Below are 17788 nucleotides of genomic sequence, written 5' to 3' on the forward strand. Positions count from 1 at the left end.
CTTCCCTTGGTTTCTTTTAGCATAAAAGTGCGCTGGGGCGGGGCTACACACCATAAAGTGCCTTTCTTGCTTCCCTCGGTTTCTTTTAGCATATAAGTGCCCTAGAGCTACACACCATAAAGTGCCTTTCTTGCTTCCATTTGTTTCTTTTAGCATATAAGTGTGCTAGAGCAGGGCTACACACCATAAAGTGCCTTACTTGCTTCTATTTGTTTCTTTAAGCATATAAGTGCGCTAGAGCTACACACCATAAAGGGCCTTTCTTGCTTCCATCGGTTTCTTTTAGCATATAAGTGCCCTAGAGCTACACACCATAAAGTGACTTTCTTGTTTCCATTTGTTTCTTTTAGCATATAAGTGCGTTAGAGCAGGGCAACACAATATAGTGCCTTTCTTGCTTCAATTACTTTCTTTTAGCATATAAATGCACTGGAGCTACACACCATAAAGTGCCTTGCTTGCTTTCATTAGTTTCTTTTAGCATATAAGTGCGCTGTAGCTACACACCATAAAATGTCTTTCTTGCTTCCCTTGGTTTCTTTTAGCATAAAAGTGCGCTGGGGCGGGCCTACACACCATAAAGGGCCTTTCTTGCTTCCCTCGGTTTCTTTTAGCATATAAGTGCCCTAGAGCTACACACCATAAAGTGCCTTTCTTGCTTCCATTTGTTTCTTTTAGCATATAAGTGTGCTAGAGCAGGGCTACACACCATAAAGTGCCTTACTTGCTTCTATTTGTTTCTTTAAGCATATAAGTGCGCTAGAGCTACACACCATAAAGGGCCTTTCTTGCTTCCCTCGTTTCTTTTAGCATATAAGTGCCCTAGAGCTACACACCATAAAGTGACTTTCTTGCTTCCATTTGTTTCTTTTAGCATATAAGTGCGTTAGAGCAGGGCAACACAATAAAGTGCCTTTCTTGCTTCAATTACTTCCTTTTAGCATATAAATGCGCTGGAGCTACACACCATAAAGTACCTTTCTTGCTTTCATTAGTTTCTTTTAGCATATAAGTGCGCTGTATCTACACACCATAAAATGTCTTTCTTGCTTCCCTTGGTTTCTTTTAGCATAAAAGTGCGCTGGGCCGGGGCTACACACCATAAAGTGCCTTTGTTGCTTCCCTCAGTTTCTTTTAGCATATAAGTGCCCTAGAGCTACACACCATAAAGTGCCTTTCTTGCTTTCATTAGTTTCTTTTAGCATATAAGTGCGCTGTATCTACACACCATAAAATGTCTTTCTTGCTTCCCTTGGTTTCTTTTAGCATATAAATGCGCTGGGGCGGGGCTACACACCATAAAGTGCCTTTCTTGCTTCCCTCAGTTTCTTTCAGCATATAAGTGCCCTAGAGCTACACACCATAAAGTGCCTTTCTTGCTTTCATTAGTTTTTTTTAGCATATAAGTGCGCTGTAGCTACACACCATAAAATGTCTTTCTTGCTTCCCTTGGTTTCTTTGAGCATAAAAGTGCGCTGGGGCGGGGCTACACACCATAAAGTGCCTTTCTTGCTTCCCTCGGTTTCTTTTAGCATATAAGTGCCCTAAAGCTACACACCATAAAGTGCCTTTCTTGCTTCCATTTGTTTCTTTTAGCATATAAGTGCGCTGTAGCTACACACCATAAAATGTCTTTCTTGCTTCCCTTGGTTTCTTTGAGCATAAAAGTGTGCTGGGGCGGGGCTACACACCATAAAGTGCCTTTCTTGCTTCCCTCGGTTTCTTTTAGCATATAAGTGCCCTAGAGCTACACACCATAAAGTGCCTTTCTTGCTTCCATTTGTTTCTTTTAGCATATAAGTGTGCTGAAGCTACACACCGTAAAGTTCAGTTCTTGCTTCCCTCGGTTTCTTTTAGCATATAAGTGTGCTGTGGCGGGGCTACACACCATAAAGTGCCTTTCTCACACTTTATGGTGTGTAGCCCCACCCCAGCATACTTATATGATAAATATTTAGTATTTAATGTCACTTAAAAGAATCTCAGAGTTCACAATGGTTCTCTCTGTATTCCCAATAAGAACAAGACCATTGTTGTTGGAATAAAAAACAGTTTAATATGTTAGTATTGTGTAATGTTTACAGTTGCCTATGGAGATATACATTACACAACTGTGTTATAAGATTTGGTGACAGAATCGCTTCGGTTAATCTAACCAGCTGCTGTACAGAAACGTAGAAAGTACAAAACTAGGAGATAGAAAAGGATAAGGACACAATTCAATGTTACTAGTCTGTTTTATAAACACTTCAGAGACTTCACAGTCCAGCTACGGATTTATTTGTAACAGAACACAAATTATACAAGTCCTGTAGCTGAACTTGGTGCTTAGACTGGGGAGTGATTTTCTCCCACATATTTACACATTATTTGCTTTTAAAGAGAGCTTGACACTGCACATAAGAAAGCATAAATCATATAATGAAGGTTGTGTCTGGAGTATCCAATCACAGCTGCGCTCTACAATCCTGAGGAAACTGCACTGTTCTTGTGTATGGGATCAGATTGTTATATTACACTTATGTGTGCTAAAAAGGCGGCACCTTGGCTGGGCATCTACCCATAGGACAAGCTAATGAGCTGTATTTTATCTTTTTCTGTTTTGTAGACACGCAATATGCTACAATTTAAAAGTATATGAAAGTAAAAATGAACCTTGCATTATACATGTAGATAATGTCATTTTAAGACACTTTAAAATTCACTTCTGTTTTCAAATATGCTTCGTTCTCTTTTTCTTGTTGAAAAATAATATGCACATATCCTACACTAGTGTGAGCTAGCTGCTGATTGGTGCCTGCACACATTTGTCTCTTGTGATTGGCTAACTAGGCGAGTTCATCTAGCTGGCAGTTGTGCAATGCTGTTCATTCAGCAAAGGATAACAAGAGAATTAAGCAAATTTGATAATAGAAGTAAATTGGAAAATTGTCTAAAATTGTACAGTATGTTTTATCCAAATCGTGAAAGAAAATTTCTTGACATTGCCGGCAAAGGGTTAAAGATGGATTAAAGATGGATATGTTTAAAGGGATAGTATACTGTAAAATGTGTTTAACATTGATTTATTTTACCAGCTACAGGGTATTAAGTGAAAGCAGAATATATATTATTATATAATTATATTATATATTATATATTTTTTTGTATCTGAAAAAACTGTTGTTGTTTTTTTTTTAATATGGCCATTCAAATGGACTGAGCTTGTAGTAAGAGCAAACCCGCTTATCTTAGCTCTCTCTATATATACACAATGTTTAATCCGTAGATAGACATTCTAATTATGGGTGGTGGTTTCAATGAGCAAAAAACATAATTTATGCTTACCAGATAAATTCCTTTCCTTCCTGGCAGGGAGAGTCCACGACTTAATTCCTTACTGTTGGGAAATACAACACCTGGCCACCAGGAGGAGGCAAAGACACCCCAGCCAAAGGCTTAAATATCCCTCCCACTTTCCCTGTCCCCCCGTTATTCTGCCGAGGGAACAAGGAAAAGTAGGAGAAACATCAGGGTATAAAAGTTGCCAGAAGAAATAATATAAAAAGGGAGCTGTCCATCAAAAAAATAAATTACGGGCGGGATCGTGGACTCTCCCTGCCAGGAAGGAAAGGAATTTATCTGGTAAGCATAAATTAAGTTTTCCTTCCATAAGGCAGAGTCCACAAATTAATTCATTACTGTTGGGAAAACTATACCCAAGCTCCAGAGGCGGACCCTATTCTGAGGGCACCACAGCCTGCAAAACTTTTCTCCTGAAAGCTGCTTCAGCCGAAGCAAACTTGTAAAATTTAGAAAAAGTATGTAAGAAGGACCAGGTAGCCGCCTTACAAATCTGATCCATTGAGGCTTCGTTCTTAAAAGCCCAAGAGGAAGCCACTGCTCTAGTGAAATGAGCCGTTATCCTCTCAGAAGGCTGTCGCCCCGCTGTCTCATAAGCTAAGGGGATGACACTTCTCAACCAGAAAGATAGAGAAGTCGTAGTTGCCTTCTGCCCCTTACGCTTCCCCGCATAGATGACAAACAAAGAGGAAGATTGTCTGAATTCCTTAGTAGTCTGAAGCTAGAACTTCAAGGCACAAACCACATCTAGATTGTGAAGCAAAATTTCCTTTGCTGAAGAAGGATTAGGACACAAGGAAGGAACAACAATTTCTTGATTAATGTTACGATTCGACACCATCTTAGAGAGGAGCCCTAGTTTAGTGCGTAAAACCACTTTATCAGCATGAAAAAACAGATAAGGGGGGTCACATTGTAAATCAGAAATCTCAATATCGCAATAGCCAACAAAAAAAGAACCTTCCAAGATCACAATTTAATGTCAACAGTATGCATAGGCTCAAACAGAGCCTGCTGCAAAACACTAAGAACAAGACTGAGACTCCAAGGCGGAGCCCCAGATCTAAACACAGGTCTGATCCTAGCCAGATCCTTAACAAAGGACTGCACATCCGGAAGCTCGGCCAATCTTTTGTGCAGTAACACCGACTGGGCCAATATCTGTCCCTTCAGGGAACTAGCAGATAAACCCTTCTTCAGTCCATCCTGGAGAAAAGCTAAAATTCTGGCAACCTTAACCCTATGTCAGGAAAAGCCATGCTCTTCACACCAGTACAAGCAAGTCCTCCACACTTTATGGTAGATACGATGAGTAACTGGCTTACGAGCGACACTCTCAGAAAATCCTCTCTTGGCTAAGACTAAGCGTTCAATCTCCACGCAGTCAGCCTCAGAGAATCTAGATTTTAATGAACGAAGGGACCCTGTAATAGCAGATCTCTGCAACAAGGTAACCTCCACTGAGGAGATGAGGACATCCCCACCAGATCTGCAAACCACGTCCTTCACGGCCACGACGCAGCAATCAGAATCACTGATGCTCGCTCCTGGTTGATGCGAGCCACCACACGAGGGAGAAGCGGAATAGAGGAAAAAGATATACAAGTCTGAACCTCCATGGTACTGATAGGACATCTATCAGTTCCGCCTGAGGATCCCTCAACCTCGACCCATAACTGGATAGCTTGGTACTGAGGCGGGATGCCATGAGATCTATCTCCGGCGTCCCCCACTCGCTGCATATCTCTGCGAACACCTCGGGTGGAGAGACCATTCCCCTGGGTGAAAAGATTGCCTGATGAGGAAGTCCGCTTCCCAGTTGTCCAACCCGGAATGTAGATCGATGACTGCATACATCTGTGAGTCTCCTCCCACTCTAATATCTGAGATACTTCTCTCATCGCCAAGGAACTTCTCGTTCCCTCCTGATGGTTGATGTGAGCAACCAAGGTTATGTTGTCTGATTGGAATCTGATAAACTGGGACCAACCCAGAAGGGGCCAAGCCTTCAAGGCATTGAAGATTGCCCTGAGTTCCAAAATATTGATCGGAAGGAAGAACTCCTCCTGAGTCCACAGACCTTGTGCCTTCTTGGCACCACAAACGGCTCCCCAGCCAGAAAGGCTTGCGTCCGTAGTCGCAATATTCCAGGACAGTCTCAAGAAGCACGTGCCTTGGGGCAGATGATCTTGACAGAGCCACCAGGAGAGCGAGTCTCTCGACAGGTTGTCCAGCATAATCTGTTGAGACAGATTTGAATGGTCGCCGTTCCATTGTCTCAGCATGCATAGTTGTAAGGGTCTGAGATGGAATCTGGCAAAAGGAATGATGTCTATACAAGACACCATGAGTCCGATCACCGCCATACACTGAGCCACTGAGGGTCTCGAGGAGGACTGGAGGGCAAGACATGCAGAAGTTAGCCAATTGCCATCCCTTAGGCCTATTTTTCATGTCCTGCGGTAGGAAGGCACCCTTCCCTCTGGTAACCATAGAAATAATGGAGTCCAGCCCTTGACCGAATAAAATCTTCCTCTTGAACGGAAGAGAAAGGAGTCTGGATTTAGAAGTCATATCCGCAGACCAAGACTTCAACCAGACAGCCCAGCGGGGTAGGACCGCAAAGCCAGAAGCCTTTGCATTTATGCGAATAATCTGCATATTCGGGTCACAGATGAAAGAGTTAGCATTTCTCAGTGCTTTAATTCTCTCCTAAATATCCTCGAGGGGAGTCTCCACCTCAATAAGCTCTGACAGAGTGTCACACCAGTAGGTAGCTGCTCCAGCAACCGTGGCTACAGCGGTTGAAATAAAAACCCAGTATGTTGGAAACATCTTCCTCAGAAAAGTTTCCATTTTCTTATCCATAGGCTCTCTAAAAGAAGAACTATCCTCCAAAGGGATAGTAGTATGCTTAGCCAGCGTAGAGATAGCGCCATCCACCTTAGGGATGGAGCCCCACAAATCTAATTGAGAATTAGGGACCAGGAATAATTTTTTAAAAGTAAACCAGGGGGAAAAAGAGGTTCCTACTCTTTCCCATTGGTTACTAATAATGTTCACCATCTAAACTGGCACAGAAAAAGTCAGAGGGACCTTCCTATCTTCATAAACCCTGTCAAATTTAGGGATCTTAGGTTCCTCAGGGAGTCTAGCCTCTGGAACCTCTAGCGTAGACAGAACCTCCTTTAATAAAAAACGCAGAAGCTCAATTTTAACCCTTTAAGGACACAGCTTTCAGTTTGCTCAATTGTTTTATGACAGAAAAATTCTGTCATATGTCCTTAAGAGGTTAAATCTAAAAGGAGGGTTCCTCCGCTGAAGGAGGTTTAGAAATTAAAGTCTCCGACTCAGAATGTTCACCCTCTGAAGCCACAGAGGTTAACTCATCCTGGGATAGCTGGGACATAGTAGCTAAATCTGACAAATATTTAGATGACTCTAGGTCAGGAGAACGTTTAACCTTTCTCTTGCGTTTGTTAGAGCGAGGTAAGGCATTCAGGGCCACAGACACCGCCGATTGTAACTGCGCGCTAAAGTCCGCTGGGAAAAGCCCCCCTCCAGATTGAGGATTAGATGAGCCGCGGGGAACTGCATGTGGTGTGGGTACTGTAGAAAGGGTAGTAATTTCTCAGGACCCAGATTCCTGAGAAGTAGACGGCTCAGAGGGGCTAAAAGCGCTATGAGTATTAGCAGGCTTGTCTCCCTTCTTAGACTTTAGAACAGTGTTTAGGCAAATGGAACAAAATTGAGCAGGCGGGCAAACCACAGCCTCCTCACAATATAAACAGGAATTATTAATCAGTACAGAAGGAGCGGAACCTTCTAATGTAGTATCAGAGTCATCCATAGCTTTGTATAAACCCACAGAAGGACAAACAAAAAGAAACGTTTTTATTTTAAAAACGGCACCTTAATACTCACAATGGTTGGGGCACTGACCACCTCCTAGACCCTGACAGCTAACAGTGAACACGCTCTCCTCAGGAATGATGTCTGCAGCAGGATCTTAGGAAATGAAAGAGACCGCACCCGGTCACATGGTACGTAAGACAGGACTTCCCCTGTTATGAAAAAGGGCGCTAAGCTATTATGAGCTGCACAACACTTCAAAAACGAAAGTAAAACCTGTTGGTTCCAAGCCAAAAAACAGTCTAGGAGCCCAAAAAAACTCTCACATTAAGCAGATATAAATTCCCAAGCTGTTCAAATAATCTCCCTGAAGGAGATATTAACCCTTGATCCTATCCAGGTATAAAGAAGCCACACTGTGATCCTGTATAGCGTTTTAAAGTGTATATATATTAAAAAAACGGTCTTACCCTCCAGGATCCATGCTGTGGAACAGGCACAGCCTCTCAAGTGTGACAATCATTTAGCAGCGCTTCTGACATGGACTTGAGTGTGTAACAGCAAGCAGTGAAACTCGTCAACACTGATTGCTCAGGAGTTGTTAGCGACATTCTGGATGGGTTCACAGACTCTAACTTTCATCAATACTCTCACTGAGAGGTTGACATGATTACTTAAATCTCCAGTCCTTTCTTGAAAGGGAACTTACCCATTACAGGACTATCCAAATCTTCTGCCACCTCCTATAGTGATGAAAGGCAAAGAATGACTGGGGGATAGGGGAAGCGGGAGGGATATTTAAAGGGACAGTCTACACCAGAATTTTTATTGTTTTAAAAGATAGATAATCCCTTTATTACCCATTTCCCAGTTTTGCATAACCAACACAGTTATAATAATATACTTTTAACCTCTGTGATTATCTTGTATATAAGCCTCTGCAAACTGCCCCCTTTTTCAGTTCTTTTGACAGACTTGCAGTCTAGCCAATCAGTGCCTGCTTCCAGATAACTTCTCGTGCACGAGCACAGTGTTATCTATATGAAATACGTGAACTAACACCCTCTAGTGGTGAAAAACTGTTAAAATGCAATCTGAAAGAGGTGGGCTTCAAGGTCTAAGAAATTAGCATATGAACCTCCTAGGTTAAGCTTTCAACTAAGAATACCAAAAGAACAAAGCAAAATTGGTGATAAAAGTAAATTGGAAAAATGTTTAAAATTACATGCTCTATCTGAATCATGAAAGTTTATTTTGGCCTAGACTGTCCATTTAAGCATTTGGATGGGGTGTCTTTGCCTCCTCCTGGTAACCAGGTGTTGTATTTCCCAACAGTAAGGAATGAAGTTGTGGACTCTCCCTGCTTTAAGGAAGAAAACAGCTATTTTAATTGTAAGAATAAACCCAAAGTATCAATTTGCAATACTCTCCAGCTGATATACCAAGGCATTGGGAACACATTCAGGGGGACAAACTTACAGCATGGTGTCCCTTTAATACTCAACCTGAGTAGCCCAATGGTGATTAAACATAAACTTCAGGTTCCCCGAGGAGCAGGTGCCCCGCCCTAGAGGGTACGCTGATGTTAATTATGTTGCTAAGGAACATTTTGTCTGTGATTGGCTGCCCCAACACACCCTTATGTTCATATCTTATGAAGTTATTAGTGGGAGAACTTCTACTTGTTAAAGTAAAACTACGTTTTTATAGCTTCAGGTCACAAATTCTTCATCCAAAATAAATTTCTAAAATGCAATTCCTAATAGAAGATACACAAATATAAGCAAAAATGATGGAACACTTGTGTTCAAGTCAGACTTTGCATGACCTTTTCATGCAGCTGGAAGTTTCCTATTGGTCCAGATCAGGTTTGTAAAAAATAAAAATTATATATATATATATATATATATATATATATATATATACACACAGAGACACAAAACTAGGAGACTCACTTATCCATTTGTTTGAGCTGTTGTTATGAACTGCAGGGGCGGGTCTAAACCATAAAATCTGACCACAAAGCTAAACATCACTATGCACAGGATACACATGGGGTGCTGCCTTTATTATTATTTATGTACAGCACTGGGCACCTAAATGGGCACTAGCTTGCAGTGCATTTAGTACCTGTCAGGTTTGGAGTGATAAAGTAATGAATTGGTGTGCATAGCGCCCCCTAGCACCTGCTAGAACCACCGCTGATAAGCCTGCTGTAATATGTATGATGGCATAAATTGGTGCAGAGAATTTGCCCTCTGTTTATATTGCTTGTCGGCAGATTGACATCTGGCAGAGCCTGCTGCTTAGAGGGTTCTCAGCTTCAGACACCTGGTGGAACTGGGAGTACTTCCAGCAACATAAGAAGGTGCATTGTATACTCTGATCACGTATATAAGGTGCACCATACTATCTGTGATCGTTGTATAATTTAATTTTTAAAACTGACACTAACAGGAATTGGTGGTCTAATATCACTGTGTCTTTTCAAATAATACCTAAAATTCAGATACACACACAGATATATATACTGTATATGTATATATATATCTATATATATATATATACATACATACACGTATCCTATAGTTTATACAGTGTAAAACATCTCTGGCAGACAAGCTGTTACAATTACCAGGCTTCTCTGTACAATAATATTGTACATTTGGCAGGACACAAACGTATTGCAAGACTGATATATTGTATTCTAGGTAATTGTGGTTTATGCCATATTCAAAATGTTATAGGCCTTGTTGGTAACAAATGAGTTAATTGTATAATGTTGCTGCCCTGCGGCTGTAGATGATCTGTGGCTGAAGCCTTTGTGCCAGAAGAGGAAATAACGCTATGAGAATAATTGAATGGAACTGGAATGTTTAGTAATACAAAGAAAAAAATATCCCAGCGGGAGTACAACATCTCTCAGCAGGAGAGATCCAGAGAGAATGCGTCACATGCTGTGCGCTTAGAAATGGAATGGAAATCAGAAATCATAAATAACTATACAGCTGGCCCTCAGTGCATTAATGCTGCATGTATACAAACTATATATATTTGTTTCATTATGTGCAAAACTGTGTACAGTAACTGCAGGGGAAGAGAGACTATGGGAACAGAAATACAGTGTGCAACACAAACCTCAGGGGAGGAACCAGGAAAAGCAGAACCCTAGGGGCAAGGCATAGTAGAAAGAGATTTTTTTTTTTTAAAATAGTGGACACAAGAGAAGCAGAAAGGGGGGGCATAAAAAAGCAGAGGGCTTGAGGGCAAAGAAATATTAAAAAAAAACTCGTAGGAAGGAGGGCATAGGAGCAGCAAGGTCCATTTTGATGAATTAGTGCCTGTTTTTTAATAATCCTATTAAAAACAAGGGCACTTTAATTCATCAAAATTGATATTTCACTGTTTTCTTCAAAAACTTACCTTTTAATCCTTGCAGCAGCTCCAGCGATTCCCCCGGCCGTCGGAAGCCTCTGCAGACGTCAGAAATGACAAATCAGGCTTCCTCCAATCACGGCTTCCCCCCTGGGGGAATCTTGGCCTGATGCAACGCCGTGATTGGAGGAAGCCGGATTCGTCATTTTGGACCTGCGAAGGCGGCTTACGACGGGCGGAGGAAGTGCTGGAGCAGCTGCCAGGATTAAAAGGTAAGTTTTTGAAGAAAACAGTGAAATGTCAATTTTGATGAATTAAAGTGCCCTTGTTTTTAATAGGATTATTAAAAACCGGGCACTAATTCATCAAAATTGACCTTCACTTTAAGTCTCTGAGGGAGAGTAAGAACCTCAGAGTGTAGAGCACAGGACACAGAACCTTGGAGGAGGGCACAAGGAACCTTAAGGAAAGGTACTACAAATCATGGAGTAGAGGAGAGAACCTTAGGGAAAGCAAAAGAGACACAGGAGTTATTGAAGAGAGCATAGGGACATGGGGAGCCTCTCAGATGCCAGCTCATAGGGTGGGGGTTTGTTATAATTGATAAACAAAGCTTTAGAGAACCACTGACATGTGGCACACAATGTATTTTGCTACATTTTAATGCTCTAAAAGTCAATCTCGTTTGCAGATACATTTACTATATGGATTATTTAATACAAAACTTAATATACTTTTAATAGTACAATAAATACAAAAAAGTAGAAAATCTGTCAGGTAGTTATCTTAAGCCAGCACCTTATCAATGCTGTTAACTTTTAAGACATGGTAAGGGCATTTAACCTCGCAAGCTCTGGTCTATGCACTGATAATCTGTCATCTGCTGGTTTACTATGACCTATATTTATAGACCCTTTACCCATTGTGATACCGGCCCCTCTGTAAGTACCGTAGTGGGAGTCTCTCAGCTAATGTATAAATACTAACCTAACCCCACGGTTCCTGCTATCTGCCTTTCTCCCTACTGCAAATAAAGAGAAATAATTCACACTATTATGTTTTTATACAAGGTATAAAAAGCTTAAGACATTTCCTTGACATTCCTTGCTATTGACCAGAGCAGAGCCATAAAAATAACAAAAACTAAGCATAAAGGGCTAGATTACAAGTGGAGCTAAACAATATCAGTGTTATTGAGCGCTAACTCTGCTCAAGTCAAATCAATAGCGTTCCTATTGTGCTTGTATTACAAGTTGAAAGTAAAATGTTACTGCGCCTGAGTCTTTTCCTCGCGCACTAACATCTGGAGGTCAGACAGTGCAGCCGCGCTAGCCCTTTCCCCATAGATTTCTAGCTTTAGCTTGCACGTTAACCCAATGGTGTGCTAGGCCAGCTGTGCTAAAGCCAAAGGGGTGTTAAGATATACTTGACCTATATTCTTCACTTAGAACAAATTGTTCTTTTTATTTTTAAATATATACATCAATATATTTATGGGTATATATATTTAAAATATATAGCTATAGATCTATATGAGTGGAACATGCGCCAGAATAACTGAGGTTATAGCACAGGTTGTGAGTGGAACATGCGCCCGAATGACTGAGGTTATAGTACAGGGTGTGAGTGGAACATGCGACCGAATAACTGAGGTTATAGCACACAGTGTGAATGGTACATGCGCCAGAGTAGCTGAGGTTATAGTACAGGGTGTGAGTGGAACATGTGCCAGAATAACTGAGGTTATAGCACAGTGTGAGTGGTACATGCGCTAGAGTAACTGAGGTTATAGCACAGGGTGTGAGTGGTACATGCGCTAGAGTAACTGAGGTTATAGCACAGGGTGTGAGTGGAACATGTGCCAGAATAACTGAGGTTATAGCACACGGTGTGAGTGGTACATGCGCCAGACTAACTGTGGTTATAGCACACGGTGTGAATGGTACATGCGCCAGAGTAACTGAGGTTATAGCACAGGGTGTGAATGGTACATGCGCCAGACTAACTGAGGTTATAGCACACAGTGTGAGTGGTACATGCGCTAGAGTAACTGAGGTTATAGTACAGGGTGTGAGTGGCACATGCGCCAGAGTAGCTGAGATTTTAGCACAGAGTGTGAGTGGTACATGCACCAGAATAACTGAGGTTATAGCAAAGAGTGCAAGTGGCACATGCGCCAGAATAACTGACGTTATAGCACAGAATGTGAATGGTACATGCGCCAGACTAACTGAGGTTATAGCACACAGTGTGAGTGGTACATGCGCTAGAGTAACTGAGGTTATGCGCCAGAGTAGTTGAGGTTTTAGCACAGGGTGTGAGTGGCACATGCGCCAGACTGAAGTTATAGCACACAGTGTGAGTGGTACATGCGCTAGAGTAACTGAGGTTATAGCACAGGGTGTGAGTGGTACATGCGCCAGACTAACTGAAGTTATAGCACAGGATGTGAATGGTACATGCGCCAGACTAACTGAAGTTATATCACAGGGTGTGAGTGGTATGTGCGCCAGAATAACTGAGGTTATAGCACAGGGTGTGAATGGTACATGCGCCAGAGTAACTAATGTTATAGCACAGGGTGTGAATGGTACATGCGCCAGACTAACTGAAGTTATAGCACAGGGTGTGAATGGTACATGCGCCAGACTAACTGAAGTTATAGCACAGGGTGTGAGTGGTATGTGCGCCAGAGTAACTAATGTTATAGCACAGGGTGTGAATGGTACATGCGCCAGACTAACTGAAGTTATAGCACAGGGTGTGAATGGTACATGCGCCAGACTAACTGAAGTTATAGCACAGGGTGTGAGTGGTATGTGCGCCAGTGTAACTAATGTTATAGCACAGGGTGTGAATGGTACATGTGCCAGACTAACTGAAGTTATAGCACAGGGTGTGAATGGTACATGCGCCAGAGTAACTAATGTTATAGCACAGGGTGTGAATGGTACATGCGCCAGACTAACTGAAGTTATAGCACAGGGTGTGAATGGTACATGCGCCAGACTAACTGAAGTTATAGCACAGGGTGCGAGTGGTACGTGCGCCAGAATAACTGAGGTTATAGCACAGGGTGTGAATGGTACATGCGCCAGAGTAACTAATGTTATAGCACAGGGTGTGAGTGGAACATGCAGAAAGCAAAAGTGGCACAGTGCCGAGTGCTTTCATGTCAGACAAATAAATGTTTTAGTGATAAATGGGGAGCCAAGGTAATGACACAACAGGCTAGATACTTCACCTGTGCTTTCTAGGTATCGTTAGCGGATGTTACTATAGTTGTACCCAAAACACGATATATCACACAGCAAAGGAGAACCGCTAGCAATATGGAAAAGCAATCAGTGCAACTGCAACACTTAGCAACCAGGCTTGTAAAATGAGTGCTATAAATCTAATTGAACAATACAAGTGTAAAAAAGTCACATTGGAAAAAATACGATCCCTCTCAGAAACATTACTGAACTGAACAAAGAGCTGGCCGAGGGCGTTCTGGGCATTCCAGAGGCGAATTTAGGGTTTTTCACCTCAAACATGTGAAACTCATAGAGTGTCTATTGTCCCTATGAATTAGTTCATCTTGTGATTGTGCTGCGCTATTTAAAGGTTGACACATTTTTTTTCTTTTTTTTTTAAAGGGACAGTCTACAATATAATTGTTATTGTTTTTAAAGATAGATAATCCCTTTATTACCCATTCCCCAGTTTTGCATAACCATCACAGTTATATTAATACATGATTTACCTCTGTGATTACCTTGTATCTAAGGGGCATATTTATCAAGCTCCGTATGGAGCTTGATGCCCCGTGTTTCTGGCGCGCCTTCAGGCTAAAGACCGCTGCTCCATAACCTGTCCGCCTGCTCTGAGGCGGCGGACAGACATTACCAGAAATCAACCCGATCGTATACGATCGGGTTGATTGACACTCCCTGCTAGTGGCCGATTGGCCGCGAATCTGCAGGGGGCGGCATTGCACCAACAGTTCAAAGAGAGCGTATACTGTCGGCATTTATCGATGTGCAGCGGACATGATCCGCTATATCGGATCATGTCTGCTCGCACAATGATAATTTGGCCCCTAAGCATCTTCTGACAGCCCCCTGATCACATGACTTTTTATTTATTATCTCTTGACTTGCATTTAGTACTGTGTTGTGCTAACTCTTAAATAACTCCCCGGACGTCAGGACATTGTTATCTATATGGCTCACATGAACTAGCAGTCACTTGGTGTGAAAAGCAAATAAAAAAGCATGTGATAAGAAGCTGTCTGTAGTGGCTTAGAAATAGGCAGAAAGTTAGAGGTTTCAATATTATAAAGTTTATTAATATAACAATGTTGGTTGTGCAAAGCTGGGGAATGGCTAGTAAAGGCGTTAGCTAACTTGTTAAACAATAACAATTTTAGTGTAGACTGTCTCTTTAACTACTTTGATATTTTTGTTAGACTGGGAGTTTTTTTCTCATTTTGATTCATTTGTTCTGTAATGTTTTGAGCACATTTTGTGGTGCCGGTATCCTTGACGGTGAAATACTAAGTGCCATGTGAGAGAGCTGATCTTGCAACTGGTAGCTGTAACGAATGGGACTAAATCTTTGTGCACTGTGTGATGGGGCAGTTTTATCAGCGATATAATATGTTTATATAATGACTGAGATTATTGTATGAATATTTTACATGACACCCCCTGCACATACTGTCCCTTTAGGACACTGAGCGCACACAACTTACCGCCATATTATATATTACACAGACCCATGAAGTAACAATCCAATCATATACCAAGCAAAAGGCCTCAGAATAAAAAGTTTGTAGAAGTAAGAAAAATGCTAAAAAAGATCCCCACCCCTCCTTTGCCTGAATATTGTCAAGCAGACATTATTTTTTATATATTAAATACAATTATTTATATATTACGTAATAAAATCTATTAAAGCAGTAAAATAGAGAATATTTACACAGGTTACAACAGTCGATATCTTCTGACTTCATTTTTTTTTTTTAAATCACCCTTTTTCCCACTAATTTTCTTGTTAGTTTGTGAACATTAAACAGACATTTTAGTTGTGGGCCTCCCGGGAATTTCTTCCTTCTGTTAATAACAATAGAAGATATTGCTTAGTATTAATGTCTGAGGCTCTATGGCACCAGAGGGAGACGCAAAGTGGCGTTTACAGATGCTTCTTCCTTGTAAGCTCAGGTTGTGCACAAAATCCCTCTGCATTCAGCGATGGCGCAATGTGTATTATTGCTGAGAACTGTAATGCCCAAATCCAATGGTTAAACAGATGCTTTTGCATTAACCCGATCCCCTCCTACCTTCCTTTTGCTGCATTGTGTTGCTTATTTATTTGTGCTTTCTCAAAATTCAGAAAAAGGGGAAATTTGCCATGAGATGGAAATAGGAGCAGACTGGGTACAGATTCACTTGTCTGGTGAGGATTTTATAGAGCAGGTTATGTCAACTGCAAGCTCTGCTGGGTACAGATTCACTTGTCTGGTGAGGATTTTATAGAGCAGGTTATGTCAACTGCAAGCTCTGCTGGGTACAGATTCACTTGTCTGGTGAGGATTTTATAGAGCAGGTTATGTCAACTGCAAGCTCTGCTGGGTACAGATTCACTTGTCTGGTGAGGATTTTATAGAGCAGGTTATGTCAACTGCAAGCTCTGCTGGGTACAGATTCACTTGTCTGGTGAGGATTTTATAGAGCAGGTTATGTCAACTGCAAGCTCTGCTGGGTACAGATTCACTTGTCTGGTGAGGATTTTATAGAGCAGGTTATGTCAGCTGCAAGCTCTGCTGGGTGCAGACTGCACACAGTGTAACCTTAGGTTAGTGGATGGTCAGGAGCAGACTGCCGGGTGCTGAGCTAAGTAAAGCCTCAGGTGAGTGCAGGTACTGTAGGGTGGATGTTCTGTTACCGCAGGCTGCGCTTGGTGAATAAGCCATTTGCACTACACTGGGCAGAGCCTCTGTAGGTCCTATGGTGAAGTGAAGCAAATAACTTGGGGCACAGGGCAGGATGGGTACATCTCTTAAGTGTCCTTTGCTTCCTCTTCGGTGATTTTGGAAGATGCCCCTGAATTTTCTATCCTCTGTAATAGCCATGATTCTATCTCTTCGAACACAGAAGTGCTGACCTCCGGCAGCTCCTTGTGTAAAGCGTGAAAGCTGTTTTCATAAACCTGCAGGTATAAAGCGCTCACATTAAGCTCTGCTATCTCCCAATGAAAGAGTTAATCAGAGTTTGTCAGACTGGAGAGATGGCTTGTGTTTTAGTTGAAGGTGGTGTGTACATAAATTACTGAGGGGAGAGGGGGTCAGCCAATGTTTAAAAGCATTAGACGCGAATGCTAGTATTTGGTAAAAGTCTTAAATATGTACAGTATTAAAGTTAATGGACAGGGTGTTTATGCTATCAAGACTTCAGCTGGCTTCTGTGTAAACACCAAACAAAATATGAGCATTCCAAGCTAGAGACTCATTTTAATTGGAACTAGCAATACACAGTATAAGCAGACTATAACTATGTACATATGGCTGTACTGTGTGTGTGTGTGACTGTTACAGTGTGTACATACAGCTGTACTGTGTGTGTGTGACTGTTACAGTGTGTACATACAGCTGTACTGTGTGTGTGTGACTGTTACAGTGTGTACATATAGCTGTACTGTGTGTGTGACTGTTACAGTGTGTACATACAGCTGTACTGTGTGTGTGTGACTGTTACAGTGTGTACATACGGCTGTACTGTGTGTGTGACTGTTACAGTGTGTACAAACGGCTGTACTGTGTGTGTGACTGTTACAGTGTGTACATACAGCTGTACTGTGTGTGTGTGTGTGTGTGTGACTGTTACAGTGTTTACATACTGTTGTACTGTGTGTGTGTGTGTGTGTGTGTATGACTGTTACAGTGTGTACATACAGCTGTACTGTGTGTGTCTAAGTGTGTGACTGTTACAGTGTGTACATACGGCTATACTGTGTGTGTGACTGTTACAGTGTGTACATACAGCTGTTCTGTGTGTGTGTGACTGTTACAGTGTGTACATACAGCTGTACTGTGTGTGTGTGTGTGTGTGTGTGTGTGACTGTTACAGTGTGTACATATGGCTGTACTGTGTGTGTGTGACTGTTACAGTGTGTACATACAGCTGCACTGTGTGTGTGTGTGACTGTTACAGTGTGTACATACGGCTGTACTGTG

The 17788-nt window shown here is 41.8% G+C and overlaps 1 protein-coding gene across 3 annotated transcripts in view; it reads right to left on the reverse strand.

Annotated features, from left to right (window-relative positions):
- Positions 1 to 2030: 2030 nt before the first annotated feature.
- The window catches only part of MGLL (monoglyceride lipase), a 131967-nt gene continuing 116209 nt past the window's right edge, over positions 2031 to 17788 (reverse strand). For all 3 annotated transcript variants that reach the window (XM_053720827.1, XM_053720826.1, XM_053720825.1), the window contains exon 8: positions 2031 to 16764. In XM_053720827.1, coding sequence (XP_053576802.1) covers positions 16615 to 16764 — 150 coding nt within the window. In that variant the 3' untranslated portion in view covers positions 2031 to 16614. The remainder of the gene's footprint in view (positions 16765 to 17788) is intronic.

The sequence above is a fragment of the Bombina bombina genome, chromosome 7, assembly GCF_027579735.1.
Source record: "Bombina bombina isolate aBomBom1 chromosome 7, aBomBom1.pri, whole genome shotgun sequence".
In the NCBI taxonomy this organism is placed as follows: Eukaryota; Metazoa; Chordata; class Amphibia; order Anura; family Bombinatoridae; genus Bombina; species Bombina bombina.